We start from the raw sequence: 15,750 nt of genomic DNA, 5'->3' as shown, positions 1-15,750 counted from the left end.
TGTTCATTTTAACAGGTCACTTTAATATTAATACATGTGTAATAGGATCAGAACTGAACGTCAGCTAGAGATGGTACATTGTACATTATTGGGAAAATTACAGTTTTGTATTGTAAAAACATTTATTTTTTAACAAGTTACCTACATTAATCAAAAAATTACAGCATATTTAATAATTTTACAAATTCTTCATAAAAAATATATCTCTGTACAAAAAGGTCGTTTGCACCTACTTCATGTCAGCAGCATGTGGCGGGGTGGCGAGACGGATGGATGGGGGGATGACGATGGTTTTCCTGATCATAATGCCAGCGTTCTTTCCCCTTTTTTATAGTAGCTTTTTTTGTGGTTGTTTACAAAATATTTTACAGGAGAAAAAAATTATTGCAGCTAGCCTGAAGAAAGGCAAGATGTGTGGGACAAGCAGCAGTTTGAACAGCTCTGAAGCCACAGAACCTGTCAGAGGGGCTCCTGCCCTCCACGCACTCTGGCTGCTTCCGGAAAGAATCTTCCAGCCCGAACCCAGAGAGCGCACTTGCCGACGGCTTGAACAGGACCCTCCAACACCTCGCAGGAATCTGATTAACACTGCACACACCCTGGGAAGAAACTAGGCAGAATTCTCGCAAGGAAATTTCATGGAGTATTTTTTTTTTTAAATAACATGCTCCCAACTGGCAACTGAGGACACTCTGACTTTGCACACAAAGGAGAATCATGTCTGATCTGATCTGTGGTTTCTGGTATGTATGTATGTCCTGTCGTTTCAGGGTTTCGTAACGTCGTTGACCAGCAAGCAGGTCGGGGATGTGGAGAGACATTAATTCAGACTCTGAAGTCAGCATTTTGCACCTAGTTTGAATGAGTCAAACCGCATATGTACACGATATTATATTTATCTATATGTATGTATATATATACACCTTGTATGTACGGTAACCCTGTTCTCCCCTGCACACAAAGAGGCGCAAACCTCCTCCCGTTTCCTCTTTCTTTCGGCTCCCTGGGTGTGCTAGGAGCCTGGCTCTGGCTGGCCTCATCTGGTCTAAGGAGAAACAGCCATGAGGACTCCAGGCTGCAAGACAGATCTCGGTCCTGTGGCCAGGCTGGCCGGAGGGAAAGGAGCAGAGAACTCAGCATAATACCCTGGAGTTCAACGCTGTGGGGTGTGAAAGGCCGGGGGAACCAGAGGAGGTTGGCCGTGCCTCCTGACGGCTGTGCCCCTTCAAACAGGCAACAGAACAGTGAGCGCCCAGTGGGTGAGAGCGACTAAAATGTTCAGATCGAAGCTTCTGAAGGAGTGAGCTATTATCTTGACTTTTTTGTTTTGTTTTTCACTTTTGAATTCTCATTGTCGCATCTTCTACTTCGTGTTTGGATTTTATCCACGTGGGGGGAATCACACCTATTTTATTTATACTGCAATTCATAATTTACCTATGATGAATTTTAAACTTGAAGTCACTGAAATTTTCTTTCCATCTGGAATTATAAAGCATGAAACAAAAGACTAAGTAATACATAAATTATGTCATCGGGAAAGAAGAGTGGGTGTGACTTTTCCTCGCCTCTAAAGGGACACTTGATGTTTTGATCCTGAACCTTTTCCACTATATTCCGGGGCTACTGTGGTTCACTATCCTTCAACGCGGTAACAGACAGTGATGGCAGCGAAAGGAAAAAATCACAATGCGCAAGGGAAGACCGTGCTGTGAGCCAAAACCCACAGGTTCTGAGTGTGAGCGACTAAAATAAATTACTATTCACATCTGTACACGGCAAAGAGAACATGCTGCAAACCTGCTCGGAAGTAGCGTGAGAGCGACGATCACGGGAGGTGACAGGACTAAAGAAAACACGTGGGAAATAAAAAGGCCTCTTTTTTTCCTCATCGGACATTTTCAGTGAATTCAGCACATCTATGAAGCTAAAAGAAAGCAATAATAAAATAAATCTCTTCAATACTCTTTTTCCTTTGAAAACCTGTGCCGCATCTGGGGCTGTGTTTTCTTTCTCTAACGCGCCAACTAAACCCTGCGGGTGGAATGCTTAGCTTGACAGCTTATATACAATGGAGAGTGTGTGGAAACCCCGTGTGAATAGTTTATTTATCAGAATCTTAGTCATTCAGAACACACTAGTGCAAAAAATTGTGCATCAAAACTTCTGCAAGAGAACAGCTGAGTGGGAAATTTGCAGATGGCCCTGGGGATGGACCCCGAGGTGAGCTGCGGGTCCCTCGAAGCTCGTCCGGTCTCGGCAGGGACGGCGTGAAGCGTCTGCAGGTGTGTGCGGCTACCAGAAAGGGGTCTTCTTCAAGAGGGCTTTTTTTTTTCCTCCAGAATATTCGTATTCATGGGGATTGAGAAAAACAAACCAAACCCATACCGCGGTGCTACCGTCTGTCACCGCGCCCGGAGGCCGCCGGGGAGGGGAGGCCGGGGGCCGCTCCCCGGACGGGGTCCGTCGGCGGCGGCGGAGCGGGGTGAGGGAGGCCCTGTGGCCCCTGTGGTCCCTGCCGTCCGCGTCGGAGGAGTGGCTATGGGCGGCCGGCCCGAGCGCTACACCACGGTGCACACCGTGTTCAGGGTCGTGTCGAAGCGCACGGCCTTGGCCTCGGTGGGCTTCAAGTTCGTGTCGTACATGGGGTTCTCGAAGGAGGCCTGCCCGTTGCTGCTCTCGTGGCCGGCGTAGCCGTTGTACTGGACCTTCGGCCTCGCTCTGCGGGCGAGAGGCAAGGGGGGGACGAGCTGTCAGGGCCGCAGGGCCTCAGGAGGAGCCGCGACGCCCGCGAGCGGGGTGTCGCCACGTTACCTGTGCTTGTGGAGGTGAAACGCGAGCCCGGAGAGAACGAGCGCGGAGAGCGGGGCCAGGATGGCGGCCGCGACGGAGCCGCTGCTGGCGCCGCGCTGGGGGCGCGCGGGGTCTGGAGCCGAGCTTCGGGCGCCTGGAAGAGAGAGCAGCTTTTACCCTGCAGTCGGGCCCCGAGCCTGCCCGGGGCGCTCTGCGGCGGGCGTGGGAGCGCGTGCACACGGCGAGGGGGTGCAGGGGACCCGCCGGGGCTCCCTTCCGGAAGCCCACTTTCCCGCTCGCTGACGCGCAGCGACGCCGGGAGAGGCTCGCGTCCGCACTGCGCGGGGCAAAGGCGCCGTCGCCCGACCTCCCCCGGGGCTGCGGACACCGCGTGCGCGCGGCCGTGTCTCTCTATGGGATGGGCAGTGCCTGCTGTTGCCTCCTGCTCTAAGACGCAGCCTCAGCAAGATGTGCCACTGAAGTTACATAAAGAGCCCAGGTCTCTATAAAGAGGGCGTCACACTCATCATAGGTGAGCATCAAGGTGCCATCTCCCTTTATTTGGGTAGATTCCAAAATTCACTACAGAGTTTAGAAATGATCAAAGAATGCAACTCGGCGTTATGAAGCAGGCTTCTATGAGGACACAAAAATGTGATTTCTGTCAATTAGAAGGGAAGGCAGGTGTAAACATCTCAAACATCACGAAGGTGATATAATCATTAACGCTCCGTATCTGTGCCGTGGCAGATATATGCACGGCATTGAGAAAGATGCAAACATTAAAAATTCTAATCAGAAACCATTTATTGATTATTGCCAAATAATGCAGTTGATTCTTGAAGAATTTACTTATAAACTGCAATTTGAAATGTATTTGGCTTACTTGCATGGAACCACTCAATGCACGCTTGTGATCAGTTATGATTGGGGTCATCTGAATACAGCACAATTGTTAGAAAGAAGCTGACCTTGTTTTAGAAGTATATTTCCAGAACTTATGGGATGTTTCTTGTTTCTTTTTTTTACAAACCACAGATACAAAGAAACAATCAAATATTTAAAATAATTAAAGAGCCTTTTAAAGAAAACAATCTTGAATTTTCAAATAAAAACCTAAAAATAATATATTTGTCACTCCTTCAACAGGTGCAGGATTATGCTACTCCCTGCCACCTTCAGGTCTAATATAAATGTATTTTGTCCTGGATGTTGGCACTTTGTAAATTAACCATATCTTTTGGCGATCCTTCTGTATCGGCACATATGAATCAGATTTCATTTTTCATTTCCAGATGCATTCAACAGCTGCCGTGCAAGGGGAAAACGCCACATACTTGTTCTCCTAAATCTCAGCATCCGGGTGATGGGCATGTGAGCAGAGTTAAGCCAATGGGAAGCTCCCCGCCGCCCCCAGGCGTCGAGTTTGGCACGAGTGATGCAGAGGCTCCTAAGACAGTTTAGAATTGGGTCCTGAGGCTGGGGTGAGGCTGGGGTGGGGTGGGGCTAGAGCCCTGGGGACCCCATGAAGTGCTCCCTGGTGGTGCTTCCAGCCACCACCGGCCTGTCCTGGGGCAGCGCGCAGCAGAAACACACAGCCACCAGGGGTGGCGCTGTCCAGCAGGGAGAAACGCGGTGCTGCTCAAAGGGCACCAACTCCATGGTTTTGTCGTGAGAGTTAAACGTCAGATCTCCACTACTTAGAACAATGCGTGGCACGTAGCAAAAGTTTCCCAGGACCCACATTTACTAGAATGTAAGTTGCACTACGCCAGGGCAGTTTTTTGGCCAGCTTTCCTCTTGAGTGCCCGGTGCCTACAGTAGAACCTAGAACACAATTGTTGCTCAATATATATTTGAGGAATGAAAAAATGGTACTGTCTTTGGAGTAGTTCAACATCCGATGGTTTCCATAAATTACCACGGCTCATTCTCCAAGTGTTTATAATTCTGTGCATCTCTTTGCCTCATTCTAATAAATTTGTAGCCTGCTTAAATTAACCAAGGCTATTTTCTGTTATCTGCAAATAAGACTATACATTTTTGGCCATAATAGATATCAGACTTCCAGTTAATAAAATCCTGGATAATGGACCTGCCACAGGAGACCTCACATCATAACACAGGGCAACATAAAAGGTCTCTGTGAATTAAACTCCTGACTTTACTCTGATATTATTATGCTGTCTGGAGCTCCTAGTTAATTTCAATTATTTACCTGTGTTTTAATAATTTAAAGGGTAATGCATGCACATGATATTAATTAAAATGGCATAAGCAGATATCAAAACAAATACTATAAAGACGATGGAAATAAAGGGTCACTCCTTGCCCTTTTACACTAGTTTTCTTCTTTATGATTGACAAGGTTTTTGTTTTTGCTTTTGTTTGTGTTTTAGTGTCCTTTTCACAATGTACTGTCAATATATATGATTGTTTCTCTTTTCTTACTTTCCTAAAATATGACGATACTATTTACGTTTTTTGTATTTGGCTTTTTAAACTTAACCACATATTCGTGAGTTTCTTCCATCTGTGCATGTGAATTTAATTGTTTTCACGTGTGCAGCGTTCTGTTAATTGGCTATGCCAGCATTTATTTAGCCAGTCTACTGCTGAAGAACGTTTAGGCCATTTCTAGGTCTTTTTCTATGATGCCGCCATGAAATTCTTTTTCTACAGCGATACGTCAGCAGGAGTCTGAATATACAGGATAAATTCTAAGCAGTAGAATCACAGCCTAGCAGGATGTGTAACTTGTAGTGTTGCTAAGTCTTCCCTACTTGCTCTCCAAAGTGGGGTCCCAGTTTCACTCCAACCCCTGTCTTAGGAGGCACCTGGATGGCTGTACCCCATCTACCTGCCACCCTCCTTTCCCTTCCCTCTCCACCTCCCTCCTTTCCTTCCATTGCCCCTCCTTCCCTATTATTATCACTACTCGCTAATAAACCAAACACAGCGTGTAGTTATTTTCTCAGTTCCATTTCTTAGGAATGCAGGCGAGCATCTTTTCACATTATAGGCTGGGCCATTCAGTTGTTTTAAAGAGCATTATTGAAAGAAATTCACATACTACAGAATGCACCCTCTTAATGCATACATACAATGCAAGGGGTCTATTAAAACCTGGGGGTTTTGTGCTGCAAGGATCACCACAATCTACGTGAGAACGCTGCTGCCTCCCCTAAAAGAAAGCGGTACCCTTACAGTCATCCCTCACCCTCCGTACCCCAGCCTCAGCTTTGGGCAACCACTCACCCACTCTCTGTCTATATACAGTCACCTGTTCTGCATACAGCATATACATGCAATCATACAATATGTGTTTTCTGGTGAATGGCTTCTCTTACTTAGCGTAATGTTTTCAAGATAATATTCCATTGGGTGGAGGCACCACATTTTGTTGCTCCATTCATTAGTTGATGGACATTTGGGTTGTTTCTACATTTGGACAATTAGGAAAAACGCTGGTATAAACATTCGTGTACTAACTTGTGTGTGAACATGTTTTTAGTTCTGTTGCCTATACATGTTGGAGTGGAACTGCTGAATCTTGTGGTTACGCCGTGTTTTACCTACTTGAACTACCGGGCTGTTTTCCACAGCAGCTGCGCCATTTTTATCAGTACTTTCCCATCAGCAAAGTACGAGCGCTCCAGTTTCTGCACAGCCCTGCCTCCACTGGTTTCTTGTCTTTATGATCTGAGCCGTCCTGGTGGGTGTGAAGTGGTTTTGATTTGTGTCTCCCTAGTGATTAATGATGTTCAGGATCTTTTCATTTGCTTATTGGTGATTTTTATGTCTTTGTTGAAATGCCTATTTAAATTCGTTGCCAATGTTTTAGTTAGGTTATTTGCCTATGTACTGTTTAGCCGTAAGGGTTTATACATTCTGGACACAAGTGCCTTGTTAGATACATGGCTTGCACCTTCTCCCCTCCTGATTGTATATATTTGGGGGAGGGGATTCAATTTTAATGGGAAAACCAATTTATTTTTCAGTTTCTTACACAAGTTTTTGCATCAGAGTTAGTTGTCTTTCAAACTAACTTCGTTTAGTGTCCGTTTAATGATAATCACATTTTTTTCCAGTTTATCTACTGACTGGAGACAATTAAGAGGTTGTTTATTTTTAACCATAAAAATAGAGTGTAGCCGTAATTCTTAAATGAATGGTCGTTGTTGAAGTATTACTTAAACATAGATGTTTCTAATTAGTTGAATGGGAGACTCGCTTGTGATTCAAATTATTTTGTGAGGCAAATTGTTTTTCCTGACAATAAGCTCATCATCACATGAGAAGAAAGATTACTTGTTAAAGCAAGCTGTTATTTTGTTAGATTAAAAAGAAATGGGGCAATGCAAAGAAAATTTGCAATAGCAAAGTGACGGTTTGGGTCAGGCTCATTGGATGAGTAAATGCAGACATCCACAGAGTATCGTGCACAGCTTGCTGGGGTGCCTTTAGACAAAATTACTAGAGCGTGTACATCGGGGAGAAACGAGGGCAAATAACTACAGGGTTTGGCTCAGAGCAAAAGAAAACTTTACCCATCATTAGTGTTGGTCTATTTCATTATCTCAAAATAATATAACCCCATTTAAAAAATCATCTCAGCCATCGCAGACATTATAAGTTAAAGCTCTTCTATTTAAAAGTTCTTAGCTTGGAAAGGTGGATTGAGAGTATTTTATGATTAAATGTCCCTTTTGGTCAAGTTTTTTGTTTTTTAAGCATGATATTATACAGGTTGGCATATATTTCCTTTGGAATCCCCTGGTATATTGATAAAAGTTTTTTTTTAATATTTATGTATTTATTTATTTACTTGGTTGCACCAGGCCTTAGTTGTGGCAGTCAGGCTCCTTAGTTGTGGCTCCAGGTCTCCTTAGTTGTGGCATGCGAACTCTTACTTGCAGCATGCACGTGGGATCTAGTTCCCTGACCAGGGATCGAACCTGGGCCCCCTGCACTGGAAGCGTGGAGTCTTATCCACTGTGCCACCAGGGAAGTCCCCGATAAAAGTTTTAGGAAATGAATTCATCAGTGACAATCATCACCAAGTATTACACTTGTGTTCCTCTGACAGGTTGCTCTGGCATCAAATCCTACATAGCAATATTCCTCTCTATAAAATTAATGTTAGTAGAATTCCGTGAGTAAAGTATAAAGTAGTTGATAACTATTCAGGAGAAATGCGGTGCTCATCTCATGACAAAAAAAATGAATCTTCTCATTTGTGTTAATAGCAACACAAGTAAAGACATGTGTGAAAAGAGCTTTAGCACAAAGCAAACCCTCATATTGACTCTTAATCTTCACAGCAACCAGGAACTGACTTCTCTACTGAGATTTCAGATGAAGAAACAGGCTCAAGAATATTATAATTCATCCTAGATTACAAAACTAGCACATAGACGAGGTAAGCTTCACATCTAGTGATCGTTTTTCATACATTTTTCTTGTCGGATTACTGAGACGTAATCAAGTATTTGAGAAAGAGATAAAGAAGGAAGACAGGCATATTTGCCCCGTCTGTCTGTCTAGAGCAAACTTTTTTCTCATAACTAAGTCGGGAACACCTTTCCACATCAATATATTATCTTTGTTTCTTTAATGAAATATACTGAAGTAAATTGTTTTCTCTTTAATGTAACACATTGTATAAAATTATTGATGTAAGCAATTTATTTATGATAGATGTGTGAGATACACAGATTATTTCTAATTTCAACTATTTAAAGTAGTCCTGCTGTAGACATACCTGAATATGCAAAAAATAATGGTCACTCTTGTCTGATTAAAAATTTTAGGGATAGAACTGTCGATGAAAGAATACCGTCTAATTGCACACATCTACTCATACACACACCAAAAATGAACACCCAGGTGCCTGTTTCTACTGTCCACCCCAAACCATTTTTAAGAAACTCTGACATTCTCATAGCTAAAAATGATCTTTGTTGTCATAATACATATTTCTGAAGTTAAAGATCTTTTCATATTTGTTGGACATTTTAGTTCGTCTTATAATTTTCTTAAGGTAATGTAGTTTATTCTTTAATTGTGTTTCATCTTTGCTTTTTTCCCTTATTTCAAATTATCTCTTTGTATATTAATTCCATGTCTGGCATATTTATTGCAGCTGATATTGTCTATTTTGCTATTCAAAAGAAGGGTTTTTTTCATCCGGCTGTAAAATATGTGAGTCTCTCCCATCATTTTTGTTTCTGTTTCTTTCAGAGTCATGACCTTTCCGTCACACTCAACTTAATCATCTGAAGGCCAACCTGATTTATGCTTTGAAAAACAACGTAAGTGCAGAGTGTACCTTGCCTTTCCAGCTTGAACTTCCCAAAATCTTTTCCATGTATGTCACCTTGGAAAGTAAATCCTCCTCTTTCAAGTCCGGATGATACCTGATAACGCATGAAAAGGAAAAACAATGCATAACAAGGATTAATGATAATCTCTTCTTTTATCATAATATAAATATTATTTCTATTCAGAAAGTAAAGGTTAACTATTTAAAAACATTTGTCATTCCTTCAAGGTACCCACTTATAGTTAGAAATTGAAAAATACAGACATGAACTTCAACTAACAAATAAATTCTCTCTCTTGTTTTGATCTCAAAAACAGTAGTTTTTTACAACATATATATAGGTTAAGTACCCTCGGTAAACGGGGACACACATATGAATTACATCAGAACCTACATTATGTAAAACTCACTGTGTCACAGCTACTGTCTCGTGTACCTCACGTGAGGCCGTTTACCCTCTAGTTAGATGATGAATTAAAGCAGAAGCAAAGGGTTAACTTGCAAGGAAGAAAGTGAAGGGGGCGTCTTAAATCTCTGTTTATCTGGGGATGCTACCTTTTAGAACTTTCAGGGTGGTTACCAGTGGCCTTGGAAAGAGTTTGGTCCCCACCCTTATGGTGGGATGTGGCCTGGATCTAAGCTCTCTGGCAGGAACAGCCCATTTGCTCCTGGCCAGTTTGTTTCTCATTTCAGAGACAGGTTTCTTCCATCATACAATGAAGAGGTGAAGTGGCCACGCAGCTGGGATGAGGGCCGGCTGAGTTTTCTCTGGGCAGACAGGACCTGACCAGGTCCTCTAGGAAAGGAATCCCCCTTGGCGCCCCCAGCTCTGCGCAGACGCGGTGATTAGAAAACCCTCCTAGGAAGTACTCACGTAACCATCCAGTCCCCAGTTGTCGTTTTCAAAGTTGCTGACAAAAATATCCACTGGGCCTTTAATTTGAAAAGCTTTCAGAAGTAAGTGGGCCTCTTCCTTCTTGTAAACGCCTAGGAAAGGATCAGGGGGTTATTCTTACAACATGGGGATGCTTATGAGTCAGTAATGCAGGCATTCGATCCATTTGACTTGGAATATGGTACAGAGATGATAACGTTTTAAATCACAGAGATTAATATTTTTATTTTTAAATTTTAGCTTCAGTACTTTTTCCCTAAAAATCACTTCTTACGAAAGTCCTTGTCTTATCTTTAAGTATTATCTATTCACTCAATTCAACATCTTTACCCCACAGAAAGAACAAAAGTAATATTCATTCAGTTAATTAATTTTTTAAATCCAGCATTTTTTTTTTTTTTTTTTTTTTTTTGCGGTACGCGGGCTTCTCACTGTTGTGGCCTCTCCCATTGTGGAGCACAGGCTCTGGACGTGCAGGCTCAGCAGCCATGGCTCACAGGCCTAGCCGCTCCATGGCATGTGGGATCTTCCCGGACCAGGGCACGAACCTGTGTCCCCTGCATCGGCAGGCGGACTCTCAACCACTGTGCCACCAGGGAAACCCTAAATCCAGCATTTTATTCATATTTTACTCACTTCTGAGGACAGGGGTATGTAGAAAAAAAAGAGACCATAACCTAGGAGATTAAACTACTGTGTATGAACTAAACAAGCTACAAAAATGTATTGCACAGCACAGGGAATATAGCCGATATTTTATAATAACTTTAAATGGAAATTCATCTATAAAAATCTTGAATCATGGGCTTCACGGTGGCACAGTGGTTAAGAATCCGCCTGCCAATGCAGGGGACATGGGTTCGAGCCCTGGTCCGGGAAGATCCCACATGCCGCAGAGCAACTAAGCCCGTGCGCCACAACTACTGAGTCTGCGCTCTAGAGCCTGCGAGCCACAACTACTGAGCCCATGTGCCACTACTACTGAAGCCCGCACGCCTAGAGCCCGTGCTCCGCAACAGGAGAAGCCACCGCAATGAGAAGCCCGCGCACCACAACGAAGAGTAGCCTCCGCTCGCCGCAACTAGAGAAAGCCCGCGCTCAGCAACAAAGACCCAATGCAGCCAAAAATAAATAAATAAATTTATTTAAAAAATATTGAATCACTAAAAAGTGACAATTGTGATAAAGACAACTATGTTGAAAACACACACGGGGAGTTAGTACAAAATTATCATAAAATTTCAACATGGGGAAAAAAATAAATATTTGTAAATCAATATAAAAAAAGAGAGACCAAAACAATAACTCCAAATATAGCTACTTATACAGATGAATTGCACCTACTAAAATGAAATGAGCAGCAGGGTGGCCAAAGGGTGATGGACATACTTGTGGAGCCCGTGAGACCCTGGGCGTGAAGTGATTGACAGTCACACCTCTTAGCTACTCATGAGCTCCTCGGAATGACTGCTGAGTGGTATTGCCCAGGGGTGTCACGGTGTGGCAAGGGGGAGAATGTGTTTGCAGCTACGGCTAGTTCCCTACTCAGAGGAGGCTAAATAAGTAAAGAAACAAACAGATATTAAATAATAATAATGAACCCAAATGTCTTCCGTGTAGAGAGGCAGCAGGTTCAAGGGAAAAATCATTGTATTCGCTTCAGGGACTCCAGCAGTTCTTTCCCAGCAACTTCCATTAGACAAGTGAAACTCTAACATCACAAGAAGAGTCTCCACTGGCCCATCACACAGGATGGAAGGGGACCCACGGACAAGAAGGACCACCTATCATGTCCACCATCAGCAGCTCTGTGTTTCTGGCATCCAGTTTAACCTCTAAAACTCTGAACCCCACTTTATACTCTATCAGCAGAAATAAACTATGTATTAGGCAACTTTTACGGTGATGAAATGAGAGCACTCAGCAGACCACCAGGGCCCCAGCTGGCCCTACGTGGACGTTAGTTTCCCTCCTTCCTCCACAACTCCTCCTCATGAGAACACGTGGCAGGTGGACTTATATCCACTTGGGACTCAGCCAGAACAACCCTTGATCCACTCGCTTTCCCAAATCCAAACCAGAGATTTCCCGACACTTATCCATGGACATCAGTTGCATCAAAACCACACTAGAGCCTTTTCTTTGGGAAAAAAAAAAATCCAAACTCCACGAAGAGAAATAATATCTGAAGGAGATGGGTGAGAGCCTAAGAAATCTGAATTTTACAAAGTCTCGGTTTGTTCTGACACAGGACTAGGCTTGAGCACCTGGTCTAACTCATTTATACATTCACAGGGTCAAGACGCAAAGCACTTTTGGGGCCCCTGGACCACAAATTCATAAATATGTACCTGTTTAAAAATCTTTGAGTGTGAATTATTTTTCTTTTCCTAAACCCAGAGTATGTGTACCATTTTTAGATGTTTTCCCATCCAAGGAAGCAGGAAAGTGAGGCGTGAGGGCTGGGGAGAAGTCCTGACCTGCCCTCACACTTCCTAGAGATGAATCCGTGTCTGTCTGGTAACTAGGGAGTGTGCGGGTACCATCAGGGGCCCCTTGGTGTTCAGAACCAGTGCTGGGGCTTGTGGACAACTCAGAGTCTGATCCCCTCAGGAGTCAGTCTATAGAAAAAGACACATGGTTGTCAGAAGTGAGATAACTGAAAAAACAAAACGCACTAGATTCAGTCATGAAGGTAATTCTGTGTCTTATTGGTTGAGAGCCTGGGCTCAAGATTCTAATCGCTGAGATTCTGATGGCAGAGCTCAAATCCTACTTCTGTCATATCCACTTAGCAAGGCCACTGAATTTCCCTGAGTGTCTCTCTTTTTTAATCAGAAAAAAAAAAAAAAAGTGTTTAATAAGAATACACCACAAGGGCTTCCCTGGTGGCGCAGTGGTTGAGAATCTGCTTGCCAATGCAGGGGACACGGGTTCGAGCCCTGGTCTGGGAAGATCCCACATGCCGCAGAACAACTAGGCCCGTGAGCCACAACTACTGAGCCTGCGCGTCTGGAGCCTGTGCTCCGTAACAAGAGAGGCCGCGACAGTGAGAGGCCCGCGTACCGTGAGGAAGAGTGGCCCCCACTTGCCACAACTAGAGAAAGCCCTCGCACAGAAATGGAGACCCAACACAGCCATAAATAAATAAATTAATTAAAGACTCCTTTCCCTTGTACAATTCTCACCCTTAAAAAAAATTAAAAAAAGAATACACTACAAGATGGATGTAAGAACGAAAAGGACAGTGTGTATATAAAGCACTTAAAATAGTGAGTGTCTGGCATATAAATCAGAGCTATTGCTCTATTAACTGAGATACATCAATAAAAACTCACCAGGAGCAAATGAGTTAGAGAGAGAAAGAGAATAGCAAAAGAATGAATTCTGGAGACATGAATATCTGGACATAAATCTTACATCTTTGACTTAAGACGATCTGTGTGTCACCTTGAGCTCATTAATTCACTTTTCTGTACTGGTTTTGTAATCTTTAAAATGAGACAATAGTACCACCCTGTCCTGGTTACTGAGATGATCCAGTGAGATGCAGCAGATGCAAAGCCAAGGTAACGTTAACCAGCACTTAACGCGTGTTGGCGCCCTCTCTGCGAGAAGCAGGAGGGTCTGCCCGTGCTCACATCCAGGCTAGTGAAACCCCTCGGCACCTACCTGCCAACTTCAGCTCCCCCTGGGCGGCTTCAACGAAGGTTGCGTTCACCTTGCTGCTTGTTGCGTTGAACCAGTCAACAGTTAGGGTTGCAGGCTGTCTTTTCCCTAAATATTCGTAATATCCCTTCCACACTGAATGGATGAAAAATACGTCTGAAGGAACTGTGGGGGAGAAAAGGTGACTGTTAGCACCCACAGAAAAATTCCACTTGGAAATCCTAATACACAGAAGGTATAACGTTGTTCATTAAGACAGCACAGCAGTGACAGTGATGGAGACAAAGATGGTCTATCTGCGTGTCCCTGCACAGCAGGGGTGAAAATCACATGACCCGAGCAGGGAGCAGGGACAGTACTGTGAGATGCAAATACACATCTGTCACCTGGTCGGAAAAATCTTGTAGATGCCAGCGCACACCTATTTTACCAGGTCTGGCAAGGCCAGAGTGCAGGGTGAATTGCGACTCCCGGTATTAGGTTAGATTGTATCAGGCTTAATAAATACATTAAACTGACCTGGAAAATCACTACTGATACTTCATTTAGTATCTAAGTCTACTTACTTTGGAAAGACTTAGGAGGCTCAGAAGAAGTGACAGCATCTGTCAGGAGCCTTCTGCCCTCAAAAAGCCTGCATTTCAAAGCACCACCATGACTGCACAGACCCAGCGTATGAAGACAAAGATGTTTTATTTCTTGAGGTCTTTATTTTGTAAGTAGAGCCAATCTCTCATCTCTCTCTTCTACTCTTTAATCTCCTTATAAAAAATAGTCCAGTGTTGGTAAGAAAGCTAGATTAAATGATGTCAGATGGCATCTTTTAAGTTCAGAAACAAAAGGCAAAATGTCTTCTTAAAATATTACAAGTCATCTGGGACAGGAATTCTTGCCAAGATTATTGAGCTATTCTCTCTTTTCACTGGTTAGAAAAAAATTATTTTTCACATTTCTGCTAATAAATATGCAAAAAATCCTGATACTTTTACAATATTGATATAAAATTGTACAGGGTAATTGAGATAAATCTACATCAATGATGCCACTAAATTTCTATTCGCTTTTTGTCTCATGATGTGTGTAAACTGTTTAACTGGACAAGGTCCACCATGAGTGGAATTGGTCAGAACATATTGTTGGACTTCCCAGGTAGAAAGAAAGATTTGTGTCTCCCTAAACATATTGTTTAGCAAATGCACTTATGGCAACACGTGAGGAGGACAAAGCATAGTGTCCCTTTTCTTTCCTGTCCCATTGGCCATTGCCCGTCTTCCCAGACAGGCTGACCCTGTAAGACATCACCTAGTGACAGAAGAGTCGGAGAACAGATGTCATCACTTCCTATGGCTTTGATGGACCCAACTTCCTAATAATACTAATTATAAAAATTGAATAAGTTTGAAGCGGAGCTATGACACAGGCATCTGACAGAGTTGCTGACTGATCAGTGACACTGAACAGGTCTGCCCGTCGTCAGCAGCGTCACTGAGGCACAGTCTTAATCAGCAAAGCCCAAAATGCCTTGTCAGCCTTTTCTAAAATAAACAGCCTTTAAAACAACGTCAAGATTGTCTTCCCTAATCAGAACGCATACACTCAACTGGAGCTGTGAATGCACTTGTTTGGGCCTCGCACTTAGGTCCCTCTCGTTGGTGGATCCGAGTGGGTCGGCCTGGCTGGTCTGCCCAGTGGCTGGTCTGTGTCCCGCTGTGACCATCGGGGACATGGAAGATGATCTTTTCGGGTCTCTGTCCTCTGACCTGTTGCTGGTGGTTTGCAGTGTGCTGTAACCACCGACAGGGGAGGTGCTACATGGTGCCTCCTAAACAAAGACCCCTGTTGAATCAGTACTTCCCTTCAGAGAGGGTAAGGCACGCTGACGGGGTGTCTGCAGCTTCAGAAAGAGCCTGCAGACTTTTCACGACCACCGCAGCAAACAGAACAGGACAAACACACCAGCACCACCAGCACCACCAGCACCACCACCACCACCACCACCGACTGTGTCGTCTTATTGAAGAAAACGTTGCCTCTATAGAGCATTGATTACTGTATTTGATATGTATAA

General features: G+C 43.6%; 1 protein-coding gene across 2 annotated transcripts in view; it reads right to left on the bottom strand.

The window, feature by feature from the left end:
• Positions 1-2,095: 2,095 nt before the first annotated feature.
• Positions 2,096-15,750, bottom strand: part of CSMD1 (CUB and Sushi multiple domains 1) — a 1,403,311-nt gene continuing 1,389,656 nt past the window's right edge. Inside the window, exons 65-69 of one of the 2 annotated variants that reach the window (XM_033848938.2) lie at positions 13,686-13,847; positions 9,993-10,105; positions 9,125-9,212; positions 2,815-2,947; positions 2,096-2,721 (exon numbers count right to left, since the gene is read on the bottom strand). In XM_033848938.2, coding sequence (XP_033704829.2) covers positions 2,562-2,721; positions 2,815-2,947; positions 9,125-9,212; positions 9,993-10,105; positions 13,686-13,847 — 656 coding nt within the window. In that variant the 3' untranslated portion in view covers positions 2,096-2,561. The remainder of the gene's footprint in view (positions 2,722-2,814; positions 2,948-9,124; positions 9,213-9,992; positions 10,106-13,685; positions 13,848-15,750) is intronic. The other variant, XM_073798556.1, reaches the window with a different exon arrangement.

This window comes from Tursiops truncatus, chromosome 21 (genome assembly GCF_011762595.2).
Source record: "Tursiops truncatus isolate mTurTru1 chromosome 21, mTurTru1.mat.Y, whole genome shotgun sequence".
Taxonomy (NCBI): Eukaryota; Metazoa; Chordata; class Mammalia; order Artiodactyla; family Delphinidae; genus Tursiops; species Tursiops truncatus.
Note: the sequence above shows the minus strand (reverse complement) of the source record. Positions and strands in the feature narration are given on the sequence as shown.